Genomic DNA, 15,697 nt, shown 5'->3' with positions numbered 1-15,697 from the left:
GGCACGGGGGCAGGGCAGACAATCAGGGAGCCTGCCCTGCCCCCAGTGTGCGCTGGGCCGGAGCCTGCCCCCTCAGCGCCTCCTGCAGTCGAACCCCCTGCCCTAAGCCCCATGCTGCATCCTGCATCCCAATCCCCTGCCACACCCCTCCTGCACCCAAACCACTGCCCTGAGCCCCCTGTAGCACCCCAACCCCATTACACCCTGCATCCCTCCGATCCCCCTGCTGCACCCCGCAAACTTCCTGCACCCAACCCCCTTCCCTGAACCCCCTGCCACACCTTGCACCCCTCCTGCACCTGAACCAATTGCCTTGAGCCCCCTGCCACACCCCTCCTGCACCCCAACTCCCTGCCCTGACCCCCTGCCACACCTCACACCCCTCCTGCACCCCCTGGGGGCAGGGAGGGGACGGAGTTGGGGTGCGAATTTCGGAGAAGGGGTTGGAATGAGAGCAGGGAATACACTGGCATAATTCACAAATGCTAAAAGATATTTAATGCATCTACAATAAAGAACACCGTGTCAAGATGGATCAAAGAAAATAAATTTATTAAACTTTGAAAGAAAAAACACTGACATAAGGAAAGTTAAATAGAAACTGAAAGGCACAAATCTTCATACTGGTGTATAATGACATGGGTAACCACTAAAGTACCAAAATGACATTCTGAGATTGATTGAGGTATCTTCTATTTTTGGCAATAGAAATATAGTAAGAAACTTTTTCCAGACACATACATAGCTGTTAATCGCATTAGTGTCGTACACTTATTAAATTTTATATGAAACTAAATAATATAGCTGTTACAGAATATTTAATAAACATTTACCATAAAGTACATGCTAAACTTAAATCCCATCCAACCATAGAGTTCAGTTCTGCAGCCCTTTGTCAAAGGCTGAGTCCCACTGAATTAAGTGGGAGTGCTCATGTAAGCAGGGTCTGCCTCATTGGGCCCATAGATTGCTATTCACATAAGAAAAGGGAAATTAAAATCCCTGGTTATGTTTGCTTTCTAAAAATATTTCTGCTAAGATGGAAACTGTTTCTTATAAAGGCAAATTCTGAAGCAAATAATGGTTCATTGCAAAGCTTTATCACTTTCTTAAAAATGCATAAGAATGAAGAAAGCTATCCCACTGAATTTTGGTCTTCTCTTTCATAGATCTCTGAAAGTCTTCCTAATGTTGGTGAGAGACACTATCTCTCTCTGTGTTAGGCTGTGAAAAAGAAAAACACACTGTTGAACAATACTGTACTCAAACTCCTTTGTTCTGTTAACTTCATTTGCTTGTTTCAGCTTCAAAAATCCACTCTTGGCCAAATCCTGAAGTCCTTACTTAGCTTTTATTCAATTCTCAGGCAAAGCTACTAGTGACTTCAACAGCAGATTTGTCTGAGTGAGGACTTCAGAATTTGTTCCCAGGTGAAGAAATAAAGCTGCCAAGTCATCAGAGCTTATTCTTGAGAACCATTCGATAAAAATGTCAATCTTTAAAGATCTTGGTAAACAAAAACCTGTTATTTCTACTGTTATATAAAATGTGTATTATTGGCACTAACCAGAATCCAGTGAAGAATGGATTCAAATTGTACATTGCAAAGTTCCCTGAAAAACTTAATTGTATTAATACTTTTCTACATTTGCTGTAAGAAATTAATATCATCAGATAATGTGAGTTCCTACAAGTTTTAATTTCTCTATAGGTTTCTTTGGAGGTATAAAAATGGCTCTGTAAAAAACTAATTCTTCCCCCCTGCCCCACAATGACTGAAGCAGGAAGAAGCTCTTATCAGATTGCAGCAATACATTCCTTAAATGGATCATCCTATTTAAACTACAATACGTAGTACAATATAAAATGTCCATGCCTTTGTCTAAAATATGAAAATATTAATTTATATAATTCAAAATAAATGTATTTATCCAAACAACTTTTGCTTTCCCATCTATTTTATATTTTCAGTTCCCAGTTACTGATATAAAGATCTCAGCAAGTGATATGATTTGCATTAAATTCTCAAACTTCAAAAACCACCTGACATTAGCTCTCTCAAAAAGCATGATTTACTGTATATTAAACATAGTTATTCAATGCTTAGTATCACAAAAATCAATACCCACACAACAAGACAGTCACTGCTACTAGACAGTCTTTTGAGACAATTCATAGATAATATTTACAATACACAATGGGACTATTTTGATTTAACGTTTTACGTTTTGACATTTCAGGTAAAAGCGTAAGAACCACAAAAAAGTTTAAAACATTGTTTTGGTTTAAGCATATAAGCCCAAGCCAACTCTATGCCATTAAATACATACTGTACGCACATTATCAAAGAAAGGCTATGGCATGATTTTGTTCAGTTGGTCTGTGCTCATGTAGCCACATGATATCATAAATTCTTTGTCTGGCACAGGCAGCGCAGTAGCATTGAGTACAAAGCCTTGTGGAGAGTGTACTATGTGAATGGAGGTATAGTCTGGGACAGGTATTTCAGAATTTGAGGCTTCTACTGCAGCTGTACCTGGATTCTCAGCAGTAGTGGTAAGGCTCTCAGTGGTGAAGTAAACATCCTCGTTAAAGCTCTGCTCCTGAACATGTGGCTCAACCGCATCGTGAGATGTTGCAGTGATGCATTTTTTCACATCCGCCTCACAGAAATAGCCATTGTCCATGGTGAAGTTTGGTTGACATTGTATAGCTGGTTCCGTGTAGGCTTCACATTGTGTTCTCCTTGTCTTGTTTGTTTGCCCCGGTGAAAGTACAACACTTCCTGCTGGAGTAACGTCACTTACTTGCGCATAAAAATCAGTATTTGCTCCTGAACTCTGGTTGCTTAGCTGTGTACGGACAGGTGGGCAAGTTGATTCAATACTGTCAGCAAAAGGTGGCTTTGACTGAATATTAGTATTAGGTTTCCGGGGACTTGGGTCAGCAGGACTAGCATGTGACTCATCATTATCTTTTTGATCAAGGCACAAGAGATCTTCTTCCTTGTCATTTCTCTTTTTGGACTGATCAATATCTGAGGTGCCATCACATGTGTCACTAGCACTGAAGTCAGTCTCTGGAATATCCGGTTCACAGCAGCTGGCACGTCCAGAATCATCATCTTTCACTCCAAGACAGTTGAGAGACTTACAATGGTCATCACCCAGGAGTCTGTCAGTGTCCAATCCGTCTGTCTTCTCATCGGGGTCATCTATATCCAGTTCGATAAACTCCACCCAGGAGTCGTCGTTATACAGCTGTGGCTTGTAGCTGTCGTGGCTGGCTAAGATGGAATTCACTTCGTCTAGCTTTCCTTTCTACAGAGCAAAACCAAAATGTATATGTTATAAAGGAAATAGTCAAGAATGGTTATGCTTTTGTATGTAACACATTCGTTCAAGGAAAAGTAACTGTTGCAATGGTAGCAGCTGCATGGTGTATTATGTTAAATACTCTGGCATCTCTCCCAGCATGAAACACCTATCTGATAGTTTTCCTGCAAAATCCAGCTCATGGGAAAGCTTTTTTTCAAGTATCATCACTGAACTGATGCCCACTCTGCAGAATTACATTGCACAGTATAAAATTACCTTCAAGAGGTCTGGATCAATCCCTTTAATCTTTGGAGCTGGAACTGGAGGAAGAATCAGCATTTTTAACCTTGAAAAATAAAAATTAGTTTTTAATTCCAAATAATTTAAACTGTTACTTTTTTTGGCACACAGAGAAATAAGATGTCGGCATTCCAGAGCTTTATTTCTTATTTATTCCAAGACTGCCGTGTGATGGACTCAATTTAAAAATGTTAAAGAAAAAAAATGCTGTTTACTAGTCTCATTTCCAATAAGAAATAGGTTTTCTGAAATCTGGCTTGTTAAGTCAAGTACATTTATGTCCAGATCACACACATTTTGGATACAGGTCTTCATAGTTTACACTCCACTAGTCAGCTCTTCAGTAAATTCCAGGAAAGTCCCATGGATGGTCCCTCTTGTATAATTTACAAAAAAAACCTTATGAGTCAGCATGGATTACTCAACATGCCAAGCGACTTTCCCTATGCATCTTCAGGGAAAAGAGGTTCTTGCAGAAGTCCAGTAAGTAGTAAACAGAGGAATGGGAAGGGTTAGGTAGTGAAAGGGAGGGAAGGTATTTCAAGCATGCTAAACACAACCTGCAGATTAATGAAAGCAAAATTTTAAATGGATTGTGTTTGTAAATTCAGACCATCCACTGGAGATAATCATAATGGGCAGAGGGCCACCATGCTCTCTGTGCATACTGAAATGTTTGTAGGCCTTGTGTGGTACTCTACACAGTGGTGCATTTTAGCCTATGTGAAAAAGAACTGATCTTCAACTATTTCCTGTGTTTTGTGAAAAGCTAGGCTTTACATTAACTGTGGGCATACACACTTCCTCCTCTCTGGTTCCTTCCCCTCTTTCATGGATATGGTAAACCTGTTGGCGAAAGGCAAATCCTGCTTTCCTTTTATAATGTATCTAGTTTTTTGTCCAATAGACCAGTAAACTGATGGACTACTGGCTCCCACGCCACATATTTTTTTCCAAAGTTTCTGCTTCAGGGCTACTGTATCACAGAACTAGTTCCAGAGCTTTAATGACTTTTTAAACTGGTGGATTCATCTTGTGGGCCTTGTGTTGAATTTTGCTCCTCTTGGCATGTGAAAAACACTTTAGTCTACATATAAATGTACATATGCAAGACCATTGGAGGGTTGTGCGTGTGTGTGTTGGGGGGAATTTACAGGAATACTTTAAATAAAGTTACTCTTGATTATGCCCTTGCTTCTTAGCCTAGGAGGGTGCTGAGGTACCAACTGAGCTGAGTGAAGTCTATAAAAGATGTCCACAAACACACATTTAAATGAGAGCCTTGAGTTCACTTCATCAGTATTTATGTCCTTTTTAGCCATGGTCATCATGAACTTTTTTTCTTTTTCTCCTGCTGTTTATAAAAAGTTTCAGTCATCCAACCATGCATGAGAAATAATACCAGGTGATTTAGATGTCCAATCCCTCTGTTGAGAAATTTCCCAGTTTTAGTTATGAGTAGCAAGGACATGACATCTGCAGCTTGGAAAGAGTAGGAGCCATCAATATGTGAGACTACTCAGCAGAAGTTCAATAAAACCAATGAGTTCCATGTACTGCCAGTATATGGGATTTGCTTTATCCTGAAAATGGTGTAAAAAACTTTTAAAATAAAGGTCTACAATTCAGTTGTTTTACATATAAACCTCACAGGGACAGGTTCCATTGTTCAGGGACAAATAAAAAGTTCAGCTTCAGTATGAAGTCGCATCACTGAAAAATCTCAAGGAATAAATTATTTCCCCCCCCTCTTTTTTTTTTCTTCAATGTAAGTCTGCTAAAACCTGATCATTTTTTAAAAATGCACCTCACAATTCATAATTTTTTCTATTCCACAGGCCACGGCAGAGCTGAGAATGGATTGCCTCATCTTATAGTTATCTTGTCTGTAACTGCAACAGACAAGACAAAGCACTTGTGGGTGGTGGTGGTTGTTTTTTTTAGTCAGCTGTATCTCTGGAAGTATTTAAATTAGATAACTATCATTTGGCTGCTACTACAGAATTTTTTTAACATCTACGAACACCAAGCTCCTCACAGCAAATTTGGATGCTGATTGACAACTCAACATGCAACAGAAGAGTCAGTAGACTTTACTGAAAGGGCAGGACAAATGTGTGATTTGATGACATAATGGACCATGCCAAACAACTGCTAAAGAAAAATGAACAGAGGAAGCACACTTACCTTCGGTGTTTAGAGAACAGAATTAAGAACATCACCACTATCAGCCCAAATGTTCCAAAGACGATAACCAAGAGCCATGGAAACTGGATTTCTGAAACAACAAAATCACATTGGCAGGAATCTGCAAGGCTATGCTGTGACCTTACACTTAACTTTCCCTTCAGTCTCAAAGGATTCCACAAGTTATGTATTCTATGGGACCTTTGGTCACTCAACTAAAAATTCTGCACAAAAAACAAGTGAAAGTGTCCTTCCAATATCAACCATTTTAATATTGCATTTTATGAGTACAATTCGACACCTCAAAAACAAGATGAAGTTTTCTATTATAGAACCAAATCCTGGCAAAGGTAGCATGGGCAGAAGCACTTACATGAAGGGCATAGCTACACTAGGCAGTTTACAGCTGTGCTGCTGTAAGCTCTGTATTGTAGCTGCTGTACGTTAATGGGAGAGAACTTTCCTGTCGGCTTAACTGCTCCAGCCCCCGCGAGTTGCAGTAGCTATGTTGGTATAACTTATATTGCTCAGGGGTGATTTATTCACTTCTCCCACACAGCAACATAAATTATGCTGACATAAGCTATACATAGCCTAAGAAGGAGACAGATGCATGCATGGAAGGAAATAATCTGCCTTCTCAGGGCCTGACAGTGGTAGTACAGCCAGCAAACCTTGCCACAAGGTGTATTTTACTGCTCCTCTAAGCAAAAGAAGAGTGCTCATTACTGGTAGCAGATGCCTTCGCTAGACAAAAGGTAAGCCATCCTCCTTTCTGAGCAAATCATGCCCTTTCGGCCAGGCAATCACCCAACAGCATAACATGATGCAACAGCCAGCATGCACCTCTCTATAAGGCCAGGCTGGTCACTTATGTTTTGAGCAGTATCAGTTGTACAAAGGTTGATGGCTTTTTCCTCCTTTTCCCCCCTGCCTTGCAGCCTGGTACATGCAAGGAGAGAACTTAACATGTGTGGTATGATAGAAATGGGAAACCATGCTGATAAGTGAAACATTCTTCTTAAATAATGGCACTCTCATTCTACTGAAGCTGTGACTGTAAAGGGTTAACAAATAGGAATACATATGGAAATCTGTTCTGGCTGCAGCCCTTAAGAGTCCTGATTCCTTGTTTTAACTTTAGGCCTCACTCATTTTTCTGGCCAAGAAGGATTGAACAAGGAGCTTTAAAACTGTAAGAACGTAAATATAAAAAATATTTTCAGAGACTATTTTTCCCATTCAGTTAACAGCTCAGCTTTTTGATGCTTAGGCCAAATTTTCAAGCTTGCATGCTTGAAATTAGGCACCTAAATCCATATGGAGATACATAAATAACAGGTCCCATTTGAAAGTCCCACTGAAGTCAATGGGATTTGTGGATGCGCAGAATCTTTAAGAAATTAGGTGCCTACACAAGGATTTAAGTGCCTAACTTTAAGGCAAAAAATTTCAGATCTAACTTTATGCTCCAAAACTGAGAAATGCCAAATACAGAACTCAGATCAGCACTGAGGTCAGAAGTACAGGTGCACCCATATGACTCAGCTTCCAGAATCAGGGCTTTAAGGATGAAGGGAACCCAGCAAGCACAGTGTATTTGGACTTTATTAAGGTATTTTGTCATTCTGTTTCCACAAAATCTTACTTGAAAATTTAATTTGAATTGACATGGGTAGGAAGAACAGTACCATATGGACAGAACACCGGCTAAAATGTCCATAAAAACTGGCAATATAAACAGTGGAGGGGAAGTGTCTAGTAGGATTTTGCAGGGATCATTTTTTGGTCCAGTTTTATTTTATATCTCTACTAGTGATCTGGAAAAAAGAGTAAAACAGAACTAAATAAATTTGCCAATGATACCAAGTTTTGAGTTGGTAAATTTGCAGGTCAGGCCCAACCATGTTTCAGAATGATCAGTTCCTTTTTTTTAGATAAAAATAAATGGGAAGGCTCATATCAGCTGTTCTTTTTCTAAAGCTCTTTTTAAAAATGGGTAGAGGAGCAGGAGTCAGAAAGTTACTATCCCTTGCCATCTCTGGCAGGCCAGGAGGAAAGCTAACTGCTTTCACAGTCTAATTGCCCTTATCTAAGTGTGTTTGGCATGAACTACAGAACTCATTAATGATCCTCAAATTACTTTTATCTCTGCAAAGTTGGGAAAAAGCCTCACTGAGTTTGTTGCTGAATCTGACCTTCCTGTACCACAATGCAAGGATCTTCTGCTGTGCCAGAAGGCCAGTCTCACCAAGTGCTTTTTATTGCAGTCATCTGAGTTTCTAGTGTATTCTGGTACTAAACACTAAGGACAGGAAGCAAGGAAAGCAGGGCACTGTTTAGAATGATGCTTCTTTGCAGAGTTGTTCTTCCTCACTTACCTTCATTACACAGAACGGAGCTAATTGAAGAAAGAGACACATAAAGGGCTTCACTGAACTCCCCAAATTTTTCAGAAGCACGTTGTCTCGATCGGACTCGAATCTCATAGTCTCTTCCCAACTTCAACGAGTACAATGGAACTACTGTTGCGAGCCTGGGCTCCAACTACAAAGACAAAATGACTGCTACTTAGTTGACAAATACAAACATTTGCAGGCATTTTTACTTACATGGAACTTTTATGTTTATTGTTCAGAGGTATAGCGGGTATATGTCAAACTGCAAGTCCTTTAATTGTTCCAACACTATTCTGCTAACTTCCCAATGAAAACTGTCTTGTTAAAAACAGGACATATTGGAACTAGAGAGGCGTGGCTGTAAAGGACCTTAAGAGGGCATCTAGTCCTTAAGAGGGCATCTACGATGAGGCAGGATTAGGTATACTTCCTAAACCCCATCCCGGATAATACTATGATCTAGAGTCCACACTTCAGCACAGTTCATAGATTCATAGATTCTAGGACTGGATGGACCTCGAGAGGTCATCGAGTCCAGTCCCCTGCCCTCAAGGCAGGACCAAATACTGTCTAGATCATCCCTGGTAGATATTTATCTAACCTACACTTAACTATCTCCAGAGATGGAGATTCCACAACCTACCTAGGCAGTTTATTCCAGTGTCTAACCACCCTGACAGTTAGGAACTTTTTCCTAATGTCCAACCTAAATCTCCCTTGCTGCAGTTTAAGCCCATTGCTTCTTGTTCGATCCTTCTTATGAACTAAAAATTGTTTAAACTCTTTTCTGTGCACAAACACCAAACTCACTGCACATCTTATAAACTTACTTATTTTAGGAATATTGTGTAAACCCCTCCCCCACAAAATCACAGTGCGAATAAAATGTGATGGTAACATATGAAGAGTGGGAACAGATTTCAGGAATTGAGACCCTTATATATAAATATTAAACATAGATCTACATGCCTTGGTACCTACCTATGTACACAGGCCCCATTCCATAGTGACTGAACACCTCCCTTCCTTAGACCAGTCTTCTTCCCTTATACAATCTATTTCCAGCTCCAGCATCAGAGTACACAAAAAAATAATGAAAATGTGCTCTACATACAATTCTCTCTGGTGGGAGTTATGTTGAATTTATGTTTGCAGAAGCCCGTACCATTATTGGCAAGAGTGAATGAGAGTCAGAAAGCCAGACAGAGTGGAATAGATTAGCCTGAAATCATTTGGACAAGACAGAATTTATGATCCCACAGATTTGGAATAAGTTTGTGCTTGAACTGTGCAATCTAAATAAGCACTGTGTTTGCCTAATGTGTACTTTAAAACACATTCTCTCTGCCGTTATGAGACTGTGGTCTTTGGACCACAAGTAAGTCTATAGGTTGAAATATCTTGAGAACAAAGCAGTCAGGAATTACGGTGTTGGGAGAGGAGAGGCTCCTTCCTGTCCCTTGTGGTCCACAGGAAGTAGTTGAGAGAACCATGGCATTATGTCTCACTGACTCTTAGCATGCAAAGGCAATCTGTCTGGAAGGCAGCTAAAGAAGAACACAATCCAAAACTAGCTTAGCTTGCTTGTTTCATACTGTAGTTGTATAAATCAAGAAACAATGAAACACACTGGATTTTCACACTATGGCTTAGGGCCTTTTCTTTTACTGAGGTACACCTCAGAGTAGGTCCCTAATGGTGAAAAGTCTACCAGACACAGGAAGGTTGTAGTGTCAAAAAGTAGTCATAACCTCTATAGTGCTGGAGCCCCAAGGGGCCAATGTAACCTCAAATATGAGTAATGCTGCCCTGGGCAGCTGGAGGATGCACTGATTGAACCCATTCCCTTAACAGACTCACAAGGAAAGGATACTATGAAAGCTTGATCATAATGTAAAGCTGGCCTTCTCCAGCAGAAATTTAACAGGGAAGGCTAGGCAGCAACAATACCATCTATCTTCCTTTGCACAGTTTTAATCACACTGTTAAACAATAACAGAATACAAATTTAAATTCAGCATGGAAGCATGTCCTCTGGAATGGTGGTCAAAGCATGAAGGGGCATATGAATGTTCAGCATATCTGGCACGTAAATACCTTGCAACGCCGGCTACAACAGTGCTATGCAAATGCCTGTTCTCACTTTCAGGTGACATTGTAAATAAGAAGAGGATAGCATTGTCTCCCATAAATGTAAATAAACTTGTTTGTCTTAGCGACTGGCTGTAGGACTGAGTAGATATGTAGGCGCTAAAGTTTTACATTGTTTTGTTTTTCAGTGCAGTTATGTAAAAAAAATTCTACATTTATAAGTTGCACTTTCACAATAAAGAGAGTGCACTACAGCACTTAAGAGGTGAACTGAAAAATACTATTTCTTTTGTACATCTTTTTTACAGCGCAAATATTTGTAATAATAAATAATATAAAGTGAGCACTGTACACTTTGTATTCTGTCTTGTAATTGAAATCAATATATCTGAAAATGTAGAAAAACATCCAAAATATTTACAATAAATTTAAATTGGTATTCTATTATTGTTTAACAGTGTGATTAAAACTGCGATTAATAGGCAGCCCTATTCAGAACTACAAGTCAATGGATTACATTGTTTGCTCCAGTTTTCTGTACAGAGCAGCCTACGGTAGGGTGACCAGATGCCCTGATTTTATAGGGACAGTCCCAATATTTGGAGATTTTTCTTATATAGGCTCCTATTACCCCCCACTCTGTCCCAATTTTTCTCACTTGGTCTCTGGTCACCCTAGCCTACAGAAGACTTACACCTTTCAAGAGTCACTTCTTTTGTTTAACCTTCCATTGCTAATCACTACTCTGGCCTTTTAACTTGATGCCATGATCAAGAATATGATAGATGGCTTAAATGCATAAATTGGAAACAACTCTACTGGCTGGGAAGGAGTCATGGGCACAGCAGCAGAAGGCATCCTAACTTATAATGGTGAATGGCTTTTGAATCTCTATGGCCAAACACCCTAATGATAGGAGGCAGTCTCTTCCAACAAAAGAGGATTCCCAAGCTAACATGGAGATCACCAAACAATGTGATTGTCAAGGAGACAGATCATGTGTATATAGCTAAGAGATGGGCATCTTCTTTGAGGGATGTCAGAGTCAGCAGGGGAGCAGATGTTGGCTCAGATCATTATATTTTACTGGACATGTTATAACAAACTCAAAAAGATCATGGAGACAGACAAAAAGAGTGTTATAGCAGTCGATAAGTTCAGGGACAGACACACACACAGCAGATTCCAGATTGCACTTAGCAACTGATCCAGTGTTTTCCAAAAGTCTGGAAAGCAAATGAAGGCAGTTGAGATAGCACAGGTAGTAGTGGGCCTCTGAACAGGGCAGAAGAAAGAATCATGCATCACCTCTGTAACAAAGGAAGTGAATGAGGAGCGAGAAGGAAGCTCTGAAGGCAAAAAAAGGAAGAGCTGCAGACTGAACTTTTAGAAGTGGATGCAAGATACAGAGTAGAAGACAAAGAAATAAAAGTTATTCAGGCAAGATGGAAATGCCAGGATTCAGAAAGCTGCAGAGGCATAAGCAGCACTACAGAGTGCAGACATCAAGCAACTCTACGGAATAATGAAAACCTCTCAGGAAGAACCAGCTCAGGGATGATCGCAGACAGAAACTAGACAATAGAAAGAATATTTCCATTCCATATTAAACTGTCCAGAGCTGACGATCATGCACAGGTTCAAGAGAAATACCAATGCTAAGTTAGAAATAGAAGAAGGACCAACAAAGCCCAATGAAATTAAAGTCGCTATCAAAGAAAGGCCTCAAACAGGGGAAAGCTCCCAGCGCTGACCGAATTGAAGCTGAGGTACTGAAGAGAGAGGTGAAATTCTGACTGAGGAAAACTAATAAAATACGAGTGAAAAAACAAGTGCTGCAAGACTGGAAAGATGGCATCACCATGGCATTGCCAAAAATAAAGGGTGATCTGAGTGCATGAACTGGAGAGGCATTGTACTGCTATTAATTCTAGGCAAAGTACTGGGAATCCTTATGCTGAACAGAATGAAGAAAGCAATGGATGAAATACAGTAACTCCTCATTTAATGTTGTCCCCCTTAACGTTGTTTCAATGTTATGTCCTTGCCCAATTAGGGAACATGCTCATTTAAAGTTGTGCAGTGCTCCCTTATAACGTCCTTTGGCTGCCTGCTTGTAAGATTCTGCGGAAGTGACTTTACCAGGGAGCATTGCACAAGTTCTGCTTCTCCCGCCTCCTCCCTCTCCCTCCCAGAGCTTCCCCCACTGCTGATCAGCTGTTTGGAGGCACTTAGGACTTTCTGGGAGGGAGGGGGAGGAGCGGGAAAGCGTTATGTCTCCACTCCTACCCCTCCCTCCCAGAAAGTCCTAAGCGCCGCCAAACAGCTGACTTCAAGCGCATATAAAAGACAAGTCAAATTTTTTTTTTAACATGTACTGGGGAAAATTAAAAATATATATACTAACAACTAGAGGTTCTTAGAAAAAGACAAAGAAGGAAAAATTTTCCAAGGCACAAATGGTAGTTATTTGAAATGCCATGTATTTGAAAATCTTCCTCAAAAATTTCGCAGGTGATCTTTAAGTTGTTCTTAAAGGGATAATGCAAGGGATAATTTGGCCCAAAATAAAAATGTAATAAATATAACTGTTTATAAAACCAAGTAACAATAGTTAATATTTCAGTTTTTGAAAACTATATAATTCCCTGGAAACCTTTTAAACCTTTCCTTTCTTTTAAGTTTTTGAAATGTAACAATGTAGCATTGTGCTAACACATGATAATCTGAACTTAAACTCAGCAGACACTGATTATAAAATGAAGTGAAAACAACTATTACATTTTCATTGTCCGAAATGAGAAAAATACAAGAAGAGTCTGATTCAAATTTCTTTCAGTTTCATAATGCTACAATATTGTCTGTGTAGCGGGGTGAGCACCTGCTCCGGCCCTGGAGGGGTTGGAAAAGCCCTGCAAGGGGCTCGGGCTGGGCAAGGTAAAACCCTGGCTGATTGGGGCAAGTGGCTGCAGCTGGGGTCATGCCCCAAACTGAGCAACAGGGCCTTATAAGAAAGCTAGGGAAGCTAGAAGCAGCAGTCTCTCTCTCTGACTGGAGAGGGAGACAGGCCTGGCTGCTGGAGAACTCACCCAGGGGACTTAGACTGAGGCAGGGCTGGGGAAAGGCCTTAGGAGCTGGGAAGCCCTAGGCCAGCAACTTCCCAGGCTGCAGGGCCTAGTTCTAGGCCCACCTAGGTATTGGGCTTGCGGAGGGGAAGCCTGAGGGTGGGTAAAGGCAGCCAGTCCAGACCCCTTTGCCTATGATGAGTGGCTGATACTGCAGTCTGCCTCAGTGAATAGGGGTTAGCAGGAGACTGGGCAGTAGCCAAAACTGAGGCGAAGTGGGGATAGTGGGTTGGGGATTCCCCAAGGAGGGGAGACCCAGATTGGTGGGGTACTGCCAGGGGGCAGCACCCCAGTTAAAAGGGCACCGGGGTCCTGCAAGGGACATGGAGGCCAATGGCAAGTGGATCACCAGCCTGCAGAGGGTGCTCCTGGGTCAAAGAGCTAATTCCTGAGGAGGACCAGCAGGAGGTACTGCAGGGGTGAGTCTGCACCATGCTACAGTCTGTGACAGAAAAGATCAGATTTTTTTTTTAAATCTGAATTTTAATTTGATAGTGTCTTAGAAAAAAGCCAAAGTGATTAAGTTCTATTTGAAACAAAGGGAATTTGCCAAATGGAAGAGGATGCAGATGGTAAGGATTCAAAACTCTATTTTCAAGATTCTAAATGTGCAATGGAAATAAAGGAAAACATAAAATGAAAACTAGAAGTATTACAAATGCTCTTTTAAATCAATGCATAATTACAAGAATTTTCCACAAAAATGTAAGCCATTTTAAAGGGTTAACTTAAATGTATAAAACCCAGAAATTTCACAGACTAACCTGAAAATCTGAAATCCTGGCATCAAACTAACATTGTTGTGCCAAAAAATAAAAAGATAGAACAACAACTTTTTTAAAACAGCTAAAATTTAGGAAATAGATTATTTTATTACAGGAAAATCTGAGATCACTGATAATAACCATACTTTAAATTTATCCACGAGGATCTCAAAGTCTGTTATTATCATATGAGCCTATTACCACTTCATCCATCACTAAGATGTAACCACTTTTGGGGGCGGAAGCAGCAGCCATCCTGCACTGACAACTCCACTCAGTAGGACTGAGGAGGGAAAGTGAAGATTAATTTCTGTAATCTAAGTAGAAAAAACATAATTTGTCAAACTGGAATTTGGTCATAATGTCAGGATCAAACACCTCTTCTAAAACATGGCCCAAAATGTTTATCAACCACCCAAGTGACCAGGGGCTTGGTTTTATGCCTTATCTGAAAAGCTGGACCTCCAACAACAGATTGTGCAATTTAGCACAGGCTTAGAGAGAAGTGCGAAACTGCTACATCCCCAATGGTATCTGGGTTTTCTTTGGAGATCTCCCATTCAAGTGCTGACCAAGCCCAATAGTACTTCACTTATGAGATCTTACAAGATCACAACCAAGGTTGGCCTGCCTACAGGCTGTAGAGAAATAGTTACATTGTTTGTTAAAGGTTTAGGGCATATTATCTAATTATATAGGTATTTCCTTTCTTTCATATTAGCAGCATAAACGTTATAGGAACAGATTGTGGCTACAGAGTCATTGTCAACACCAGGGAGGGAGTATGCTGCATCTAGAGCTTCAAGAAAGAATTCTAGAGAACGCACAATGCAGCGGCACCCTATCACTACCCTTACAACTAGTGCAGCACATGTTCTCCTCCATGCTTTGCCAGTGTAGACTGCGAGCATGGCAAAGGCCCTACCATCACCCTGCCCTCTTTCAGGTGGCTACTGCTAGTAAGGAGCATTGCCTGTTCTACACAAAAGGAAGCACTCACTTGTTGCCCCAAGCCAACACAAGGGGGGATCGGAAAAGATTCCTTCCAGAACCAGGCACAAGTGAGCTCTTAGTACATTACAATTGTTTATATATAAACATTTCCTTCATACCTCCCTCCATTTCGTCTCATTGACGTCTTTGTACTGCAGTTCATACTCCAGCGTAATCCATCCCTTCTGAACGTCGGCTGATGGCGGTGGATCCCATCTCACTTGGATGTCTGCATGGATCCCCGTCAGGCTGGTATTCAGTAGAGTCCAGTTGAGGCCGACAGGAGGATCAGGTTGTACTTTTTATTTAAACAGTGTGTTGGAAAGAAAACAGTTTTCAGTCTGAAATCACTATTCTTGCTAAACACTGTTCACGATTAAAAAAGTATTTGAACCACACACACAGTAAGTACAGTCTCAACTTACAATTATTATCTACATTACTGAAGATTTGATAACAGGTGTTATATTTTCATTTGAGGCAGACATTTTGCGCCTAAATCTCAGAGGGCCCATCCCACA

At 40.6% G+C, this 15,697-nt stretch overlaps 1 protein-coding gene across 2 annotated transcripts in view; it reads right to left on the bottom strand.

Annotated features, from left to right (window-relative positions):
- Positions 1-531: 531 nt before the first annotated feature.
- GHR (growth hormone receptor) overlaps positions 532-15,697 on the bottom strand; it is a 190,908-nt gene continuing 175,742 nt past the window's right edge. For both annotated transcript variants that reach the window (XM_050946990.1, XM_050946991.1), the window contains exons 5-9: positions 15,296-15,474; positions 8,186-8,351; positions 5,805-5,895; positions 3,594-3,663; positions 532-3,320 (exon numbers count right to left, since the gene is read on the bottom strand). In XM_050946990.1, coding sequence (XP_050802947.1) covers positions 2,355-3,320; positions 3,594-3,663; positions 5,805-5,895; positions 8,186-8,351; positions 15,296-15,474 — 1,472 coding nt within the window. In that variant the 3' untranslated portion in view covers positions 532-2,354. The remainder of the gene's footprint in view (positions 3,321-3,593; positions 3,664-5,804; positions 5,896-8,185; positions 8,352-15,295; positions 15,475-15,697) is intronic.

This window comes from Gopherus flavomarginatus, chromosome 3 (genome assembly GCF_025201925.1).
Source record: "Gopherus flavomarginatus isolate rGopFla2 chromosome 3, rGopFla2.mat.asm, whole genome shotgun sequence".
Classification (NCBI taxonomy): Eukaryota; Metazoa; Chordata; order Testudines; family Testudinidae; genus Gopherus; species Gopherus flavomarginatus.
Note: the sequence above shows the minus strand (reverse complement) of the source record. Positions and strands in the feature narration are given on the sequence as shown.